The sequence below is a fragment of the Mustela nigripes genome, chromosome 7 (assembly GCF_022355385.1).
Source record: "Mustela nigripes isolate SB6536 chromosome 7, MUSNIG.SB6536, whole genome shotgun sequence".
Lineage (NCBI taxonomy): Eukaryota > Metazoa > Chordata > Mammalia > Carnivora > Mustelidae > Mustela > Mustela nigripes.
The window spans coordinates 9,160,085-9,170,185 of record NC_081563.1 but is presented as its reverse complement, the minus strand read 5'-3'; the positions used below and the strand labels follow the sequence as shown (position 1 = coordinate 9,170,185).

General features: G+C 40.3%; 1 protein-coding gene across 1 annotated transcript; it reads right to left on the bottom strand.

Moving 5' to 3' along the window:
* Window positions 1–204: 204 nt before the first annotated feature.
* On the bottom strand, window positions 205–927 carry LOC132022209 (synaptobrevin homolog YKT6-like). Its single transcript, XM_059407535.1, has one exon. It carries the CDS (start codon window positions 890–892, stop codon window positions 296–298), a length of 597 nt encoding a protein of 198 aa, XP_059263518.1. The 5' UTR covers window positions 893–927; the 3' UTR covers window positions 205–295.
* Window positions 928–10,101: the final 9,174 nt, after the last annotated feature.

Genomic DNA, 10,101 nt, shown 5'->3' with positions numbered 1-10,101 from the left:
AAAAAAAATTTTTTTTGTTTTGTTTTTATGTGAGTCATTTGAATTTATGGTTTCATCTGGCCCAAGAACACGCCATTGGAGGCCTCAAACGAGCTTTTCAAAAATCAGCGGACATGTAAATTTGAATGTTCCCAAGCCCCAGGCCCTTCCACAACCCCTCAGTTCCTGCCAGGAGCTCCCAAGTGAAACTGTGTCCCCACGCGGGTCTCTCCACGGTGGCTCTGCTTCTCCAGGGACTGCGGTTCTGACGCTAACGGCCAGGCCGGCTGGGCACGAGGGCCTCCACGGGCTGCCGTCACAAGATCGCACAGCACGAGTTCTGTTTCCGAGCTGTCTTGTAGAAGGCTTTGGACTGCGTTCCCAGCACCTCGGACTTGGACACCAAGTCATCCAGCCGCTCCCCTGGCTCCAGAAGAGACTCCATGGTGTTGTGCAGAATGATCTTGGTCTCATCCCGCTCAGCCTGCACTTTAGTCATGGGGTCGGCTTCTCGCGGGTTCTGGTACCGACTCAGGTAGTCGTCCAGGGCCGTGTAGTGGATGCTAGCAGGGGATCCGACTGGCCACTCTATCCTGTCCACGTGTTTGGAGAATTCGTCCAGTACCTTCTCCAGCCAGGTAAAGGCCACCCGGGATGGATACTCGCTGTCAGCGATGACCACTCCTGCGAGATTGTCGTTTCGTACATAGACGTGGCACAGGTATTCTTGTTCTTTGACAGAAGCTCTGCTGCCTTTCGCCGAGCGCTCCGCGATCCGCTGACTCGTGAAGGTCATGAATTCCTGAACGCTGGACCTCTGGAAGAAGCTGAAGGAGGACACGGCGTACGCGGCTTTGAGCAGCACCACCTTGTGCTCGCCTTTGTACAGGACGCTGAGGCTGTACAGCTTCATGGTGCCGCGCCTCCGGGCAGCCCGCCCGCCCGCCCGCCCGCGGGACCGCCTCGCAGGGAGCAGCGCAGCCACCGCCCCTGGGGACCACCGCAGGTTGCTGACGGGTCGGACGCCGGCTTCCCCGCCTGGCCCGAGGCCGACTTCCGGTTCTGGTCCTAAAAATTTTTTTAAGTTAAAAAACACCTCACCTTCCAAGGAATTCATATCAATCTTCTAAAGCTGTAATCCCTTTATTTAGAGCATCATTATTGTCTTAGGTACTTAGTCACTAGGAATCATGTTTAATTCTTTCCTTTCTTTTCCTCTCTGGTCAATAACAAAAATCATATTTATTATCCATCCAAATTACCTCTTCGATCTCTCCCCATTTTTTCCATGCCTGTGTGCACTGGCTTAGGTGAGGCTCTTACAAATTTTCACCCAGAGGATTTTAAATTCGTCTCCCCTACCCTCAGTGTCTTGCTCTCCAATCTGTCCTCCTGAATGTAGCCGGAACCCGTCTCCTGAAACACTGAAGGATATGGCAGTTATCTATCGATCTATCTACCTACCTACCCATGTATGCTTGGTGTGTTCTAACACGTGGGTTGACATGAAAGCCCATGTATGGAAATGCTCTCCAAGACGCTAATTTTGTCGCTAAAATAAATGAAAGGTGATTCCATCCTCGAATTTGCCTGAGTTTTGAAGGGGAGGCTACATCTTTTCAGGCCTCTTCTTCCCTTCCGTGATGCCTCTTCACACAGTTCACGAGCCTCACTGTGCTCGCTCCACACAAAATTGTTCCTGCGCTCTGACATTATTCTCGCTTTTCCATACTTTTGCGCATTTCAGAGCACTTGGACCATTTTAGTTCTAGTAAATTCCCATTCATCATTTAAAACTGCTTGTGTGTTTGCTGCTCCGAAGGTTTTTTAAGAGCCTTTTGTACATAAGTTTAACCTGCGCATATGGCATAACCGTGTTCCAAGTATCATTTAAAGAATTTAGGTATATTATTTAATTCTGTTCTCCCATAACTCCATCTAGCAGGTATTCCTAAAGTCTCCATTTTATAAATAAGATGTACATCAAGTAGGCCCAGATTTGAATGTTGCAGTCAGTTCTGGGGTCCAGTTTCTTAAAAACTATACCGAATCCTTATGCTCTAAAACCTTGTGATACTTGGGGCTTCTTCAAAGTCGGTATTTGACATAATTATTTCCTGTTCCGTCTGTTCACACAGAGAGAATTTGAACTGATAGAAAAGACAAAGTATTGCTCATGTTTTATATTTAGCAGCCGAAAGAATCAATGTTATTTTGAAGTGCCAAGTGAATGGAGAATGGATTCCAGAAAGTCTTCAGCTCCTTTTGGAGAACAAAGTTCCTTAAACAATAAGATGATCTTTGAAATTGGCTTACATTCTTATGCCATCAGTAGTTTTTGATAGTTTGTTAATCTAGAAGGTAGGGGCCTGGAGAGGATTTTTGGATCGTTTGAGACATGAGTTTATTTAAACTGCATTGAATCTTGTACAACAGAGCCATAGAGCCTTAGGACTAGAAAGAATATTGTCTTCCCTAATGTTCTTATCTGGGAGACCTTCTTCAATCAGAATTTAAACCTCAATAAGATGTCATTATGATAATGTTATCTTCATTTCTTTTTGCTCTCATGAAATTTAATCGTGACTTTAAAACCTAATTTTACAATTCTTAATACACTGCATTAATTCCGTTATTGAATGTACAATTACAAGGAAAATTTCTGGCTGCTATTAGCCTGATTTTCATTTTCATAAAACCAAGTGACGTCTGCATTCCACAACTTACACTTCTGACTCTGCATCAAAAGCACGGAATTTGGAGTTCGAAGACTGAGGTTCACACCTGAGTTTTTCCAGTTATGGTCCATGTGATCTCAGTCACATCACTTAAACACCAAACACTTTAGCTACTTTGAAGGAAAGGCCACCTGCCCGTCACTTCACTGCTGGGGGCTGACAGAAGGAGTATCAATTGATTGGGGTATCTTGGCAGTAAATTTGGTCCAATCGTTTCTATGTGAGAAATCGGAAAACAACGCAACACCAGTGTTGGCCTTCTCAAAGCTACAGGACAAATGAAGAGCTGAAGAAATTTCTTTCAAGAAAGAAGAGCCAAACATACTTGTTTTGGTGTCTGAGCTGATGTCACAGTTATATTCATCAATATACCTAAACTTTACAGTGTGAGTGTTTTCAAAATTCCAGTTTCCATTCTCAGAAGACCGTTGTTTTAAGAGATATTTGTTAGGAATCCACAGGTAGCTGTAGGAAAAAGTCTTTCCTTCTGGTTCACATGGTATTGTCTTCACTTTTTCTTGGAGCAAATAAAATCTGCATTAACGCATGGTATAAAAATGGGGCAAAATGGCATTCACCTCTTATTTCAGCATCAACAATGAAAAACATTATTTAGCAACTTCCTGCTCATTCTTCTGTGCCCCCAGTGAGAAGAACGTTAGCACAGATTCTTAGACATCTCTTTATCTTTGATTGCACTTGACAGACTCCTTCCCGGAATGGTGACTTAATAAGTGTTGATTTATTAAATCTACAGATTCTTTCACACTTTGGATGAATGTCACTGCATGCTTTAGTGCCACCTTATGTTTGGCTGGGAATTATTTTGACACATTTGAGTGTTTTTCAGAATGTGGTTTATTGGCCATCTGTATTGAGATCATCTGGAAACTTGTTAAACGTACACATTCTTGGTCCATGAAAAAATCAGAATAAAAGTCTAGCCATCGATGGAGGGGTATGGCCTAAAACCTCTAACCAGTCTTTGAGCCTTTAATAATTAGAAGTTCTTCTGTACTAGATCCATAAGCCCAGGATAACCTGACTATGAGTATATAACAATAAACTATTTGGCTTTAATACAAATAGTCTCTTGCTATAAGACATTTTTTATTGTTAAATTGTTGAATGAATTTCTGTATGTCACTTTTACATTGGCTGAAATTGATTACCAAAAATAATTATTTCCAGTTAAACTCTAGTAGGGAATATATAGATATCTACCTCTCTATCTGTACATTTATTTAACACACCAAGGTGGCTGTGCCTGAGTGACTCAGTTGGTTAAGCATCTGCCTTGACTCAGGTCATGTTCCCGGGGTCCTGGGATCAAGCCCCACATCAGGCTCTCGGCGTGGTGGGGAGTCTGCTTCTGTGCCTCCCTACCGACATACTCTCTCTTAAATAAGTAAATAAAATCTTAAAAAGAAGAATAGTTAAAAACAAAACAAAACAAAAAACCTACGAGGAAATTGGATGTTAGGAAGAAAAATAACAAAATGAACAAATTCCCCTTGCCAAGTCTTAAGATCAACTGTTGTATTGGATTCTCATTATAATTTAAAAGGTAAGCATTTTGGGGAGGGGTCTCTTTTACAGATGAGGAAAAAAACCACAGAGAGGTGATATGATTTTTTTTTTATATGTTCACAGCTCTAAAGAGCAGACCTGACGTCCAAAGCCAGGGCTTGGTAATACTGAAATTCTTATGTTTCCACTGGAGTATGTCTCTAGTTTTTGACTGCCATTGTCTTAGAGACAAGTGTAAATTGCAGGCTTTGTTACCTTAATATTAATCTAGATTAATTTTAAGTTCAGCTTATACATAAATGACATTAGCACATATTATTCAAAAAATGTTTTAGAACCAAAAGATAAAACAGCCGGCTATCACCACCACTGCAGAAAGATAATATATGACTACTTTGAACAGTAAAAATTCAACTGCTTGTAAATTATATTATAGCACTTGTTAACCACAAATGTGACATTAGCTTAGGACGCTTCCAGCTTGAGCAGAAGGAGAAGGAAATCTATTAGCAGTTAAGTAGAGGATGTTTTTGTTGTTGTTGTTTTGTTTTTCCTAAAAAATGACCGAAAATGTTGCTGATCTCCAGTGGCTGCTGTGATTGTATCTGTGACAGGATGCTTTCAAAGAATAAACAATTTTGAATCTTTCAAATGCCTTTAAAAAAAACAACTTCACAATTGGTAAAATGACTAAACATATTCTAGGAAGAATTGCACCAATTTTCTTTAAAGAATAGGAAAAAATTGTGTCTGTTAACCTCCGTAGTCAGCAATAAGAAACAAAAACCAAACTCAAACTTTTGATGTGTACTTTGTTTACTGTAAGTAAATACAACGAACATTAAAAATAGGATATTCTTGAAAATGGCCTTAAAGCTGGTTCAGCTACTTTAAAGGCAAATTTTTCAAATTGTGTTCTGTACCTCCAGGCTCAGGACACTGGTGCAAGGTGCATTTCCTTCCGAGTCTGAGCCTACTTAAACAGGTGCTATGCAAATATAAAACCTCATTATCCCCCTTGATAGGAGCTTATTGTTAGAGAACACAAAAGCAGCAATCCTGTTCCGTAGTTGATTTTCTCCTCTCACATGTTATTTATGTTTTAGAAAGACAATTTAGGTAGCTTTTGAAAAGTGTTCCTGAATATTTATGCACCAAGTTTCTATGGTAAGCATTTCTATAGATGGGATTGTGTAAGAAAATGGAATTTTCTTACAAGTACTGGTCACAAAAATTGTTAAGTACCATTAATTGCAAGCTGTTTATTTTGGAAGCCAATGATAGTTTCTCTATGCCTTAAAATTGCACTCATTTTAGAACGTGTGTTTCTGTCAGATGCAGGTAATGTGTTATGAGAGGATGATATATTGATGGTGATATTGTGAACTTGTAAAATTTATCACCATTCACAGAGGACATTAAAACTAAGGGATTATGGAGGGGCACATGGGTGGCTCAGTCAGTTAAGTGTCGGACTCTTGGTTTCAGCTCGGGTCGTGATCTCAGGGTCCTGCAGCTAAGCCCTGCACTGGGCTCCATGCTCAACCCAGAGTGTGCTTGTCTCTCTCCCTTTTCTCCTCCGCCTATTTGCACTCTTGCTCTCTTGCTCTCTCTCCCAAATAAATAAATAAAATCTTTCTTAAAAAATGGAAGAAATTAAAAAATTTAAAAAAGAGCTTCCCTATGACCTTGCAATTGCACTTCTGGGTATTTACCCCAAAGACACAGATGTAGTGAAAAGAAGGGCCATCTGTACCCCAATGATTATAGCAGCAATGGCCATGGTCGCCAAACTGTGGAAAGAACCAAGATGCCCTTCAGTGGAAAAATGGATAAAGAAGATGTGGTCCATATACACTATGGAGTATGATGCCTCCATCAGAAAGGATGAATACCCAACTTTTGTAGCAACATGGACGGGATTGGAAGAGATTATGCTGAGTGAAATAAGTCAAGCAGAGAGAGTCAATTATCATATGGTTTCAGTTATTTGTGGAGCATAACAAATAACACGGAGGACGTAGGGAGATGGAGAAGGGAGTTGAGGGAAATTGGAAGGGGAGGTGAACCATGAGAAACTATGACTCTGAAAAACAACCTGAGGGTTTTGAAGGGGCGGGGGGTGGGAGGTTGGGGGAGCCTGGTGGTGGGTATCATGGAGGGCACGGATTGCATGGAGCACTGGGTGTGGTGCATAAACAATGAATTCTGTTACACTGAAAAGAAATTAAAAAAAAAAAAAAGAAAGAAAGAAAAAAACTAGGTGATTATTGACTTTACAGTAACTTTGTGATGGAAGAAGTAGCTTGTGTACCGTAGAAACCGAACCTGAATCTCACTGAGATTAAAAGAAAAATTTCTGCGGGGCGCCTGGGTGGCTCAGTGGGTTAAGCTGCTGCCTTCGGCTCAGGTCATGATCTCAGGGTCCTGGGATCGAGTCCCGCATCGGGCTCTCTGCTTAGCGGGGAGCCTGCTTCCTCCTCTCTCTCTCTCTCTGCCTGCCTCTCTGCCTGCTTGTGATCTCTCTCTGTCAAATAAATAAATAAAATCTTTAAAAAAAAAATTTCTGGCTCTAACTACTACGGTCCAAGTAACCTCTCTAATTATTCTGCTAAAAGGGTGGGCAAATACGTGTGTGTGTGTGTGTGTGTGTCTGTGTGTGTCTCTTTTCTGGCCCAGTATAACTAAAGCCACAGAAAGGGTGTCTCCCTTTGTCAACCTGTCTCTCTCTCTCTCTCTCTCTCTCTCTCTCTCTGCCTCTTGAGAGAGAGAGACAGAGATAGAATGTGCTGTGCACTGGCGATGCTAAGGAGAATTCAACTTGCTTCTTCCCTGTTTTCTAATTTTCTGCTTTACAAGAAAACTTCTGACTCAGAAATTTAATTCCCAAGCATTTGCTCTGGGAAGAAACTGCTTTCAAAAGACTATGTGAACACTGTATATGCTCAAAACTTATAATTGCGTCTTTGAGTAAATAAATCTGTTGGGCAACTTTTCTCTCCCTCCTCAATGTGTTGTTAAATACCAGCTCAACACCAGACAAGGGTCTGTTTAAACTCAAACACTGAACTTCAGGATTGTAAAAACTAAAAGCTGGTTCATGTCGATGGTTCATGTTGACTCAAACCACAATATGCTCCTGGGATAAAGTTTTCCCCAGGGTTACATTTGTCCTGGGATAATAAAAATAGTTCTCTGACTTCCGACATTTTTAGGGTTTCCAGAAAACCAGGATCCTGAACCTGTGTGGGGGAAAAAAAAAAAAAACCACCTGGACAAGGATGATTCTGTGGTCTTCACAGAACAGCATGTGCTCCGTGGAATTCAGCTTTCTGTCATGCTTATAGATGGATATGTGTCCCCTCCATGGTCCCCTGCAGTATCTTTAGATGGCAAGGACTCGGTCCCTGGCTCAACCATCACTGTTAACAGGTAGAGGGGATGATACAGGGTTGAACAAAATGATGCTTATGGAACCCAGGACATTAACTATCTTTCAACAAGTAGACCAAGGCGGTAAACATATATACTTTAAAAATGGAGAGAAAGGCTGCTTCTTCAGTCTACCAAATGCTGCAAATGTCCATCTCTCTTGATAACCAAGAGGCTAACACACCCAGCCACTTACATTTCACCTACTTAAATTGCACTGTCAGAATCTTTTAAGAAATGCTCAACTGAGCCACATTTCTCTTCTTTCTAGCTTATATTGATCTCCCATTCAATCAATGTGTTTAGGTTCAGTTATAGCTCTGAGGTCAATTCTGATTAAATACGCTCATATTTACCCACGATGACTACGAAGATATTCTGCTTTTGCCTCAGATATCAACTCTATTGGTCATGACTGCAATTTGAGGCTCTCCTTGCCCCCTGATTCTTCTCTTTGGAAACCAAGTGGAATGGGAATATTACACCATTGAATTCTCCAGCAGCTGCACAAGATATGGCGACCTGCAAACTAAATATTTACTTCCATCAAACTGAGCATTATCTCTTTAAGTTCCCAACATTGAAAACTCCTGTTATTTATATGCACAATGGCTGTATTATTAATAATAATAATGATAATAATTATTATTTTCAGTGTATCCTGGATGATACCTACAGACTTTGCTTTCCAGTAAGCAATACTTTTTTTTTTTTTTTTTAAATAAATAATGGGAAGTTTGGGGCAAGAGGAAGTAACTAATTTTTCTTAGGATCTACCATGTGTCAGGTATTGAATAATGGATTGGGGCTTAAACTCTGCTATCTCACTTATTCTTTCTATGAACACTTTTGCAGATCGAGAAGCTGAGACTTCTGGTGTTTTAAGCTTGTTCAAGCTTTTTGGTGCAGGACCCCTTTGAGAAGCCAGGTTTTGTCACTCCAAACCCTATTGTGGTACTGCTGTTGTTACTTGTTTTTGTTTTGTGCTTTTTTTTTTTTTCTTTTATAGCATATTATGTACTGGGCACTTAAAAGGATTTGCATTATTTTGAGGGAAAAATACTCAACCTATTCAATGGCATCCATCTGCCATCAGAACAGGTGTTGCAAATTTCATTACTATCAGCTCTGTCTGCCGTCATATCAGAAACTATGGGTTCCTCTTCAGTCAACACTGTGGAATAGCTATATGAGAAGGAGCCTTACCAGACAGCTGAATCTTGCATTAATCGCCATTCAGGTTTCGCCCAGTTTAGAGTTGAGAAGAATGACATTGAAATGGGATGATTTAAAACTTTTTTCTGTGTTATCCAAGTTTTAAACCTAGTTGGATCAGCAACAAACAAACAAACACATACACTTAAAAGCCCATAGAAAAACAGTCACGAAGTAATGACCCCATAATATTCCCTGGCTTTTTAGTAGAATCTACTATGCAAGCATGTGATGAATCGTTCACAGTACTTTGTAAAACCAGAGACAAATAACTTCTGTTCTCACCACTGTTTTTTCGCTTCCATTTAAGTTTTCCTTCAGAATGTAAGAGGAGGGAAGAAACAAGTTTGCCTTTCCATCAAGAATAAATAAGTATTCCCATTTGTTACATGGTGTATAACCAGAAGATACTCTACTTTTATATTGGATGTGTAGGAGTGTGATGTCAGATTTGGCTCTTATGTGCTAGATTAATAAAATCCTTTCATGATTTTCATCTGGTCGATCTCTCTCTTCCCCATATTTGCCTTCCAGTTATGTTTTTAAAGCATCTTTATAAAAACTGTCACACACACATGCATCAGCTAAACTGAACAAACTATTTAGTTTGGCGTATGTTTGCCATTAAATCATACATTGTTACAGTCCATCCTTGGGTCTCAGGTTAGGACCTACTGTGCTTTATTTGATGTCAAGCGCTGTGAAAGACCCAGAATCCAAGAATACATCCCTCGTTGGTTCGTTTCCAACAAGTATCAGTAACTAAATACAATGCAGTTAAACCTGTAAAAAATACAAAGTGGTATGTTCAGATAATCTTAAAAGCCCAGAGAGAAAATTTAGGTGATACCAATAACAGTGTAGGCTATGTTGTCTAACTATGTGCCAAAACACTGTTTAAGGTATTTTACATTTATGAATTCAATCGTCATAACCAGCTCATCACTATATAATAGTGTTATCATTCACATTTTGAGATAGGGGAATTAAAGCACAGAGAGGTTTCATGACATGTCTAAGTCACACAGCATAAAAATTAGAACTAGGGCTTAGCTCAGGCAGTGTGGCCTTTGAGTCTCTATCCTTAAACCACATTTTAGGTTGCCACTCGGAGATCAGAAGGCCTGGGGTTAGTCACATAAACCAGGATAGTTTCTAAGGACTGTTCAAGATTTAATATGAAAATTGATGTTTAAAACAAAAACAG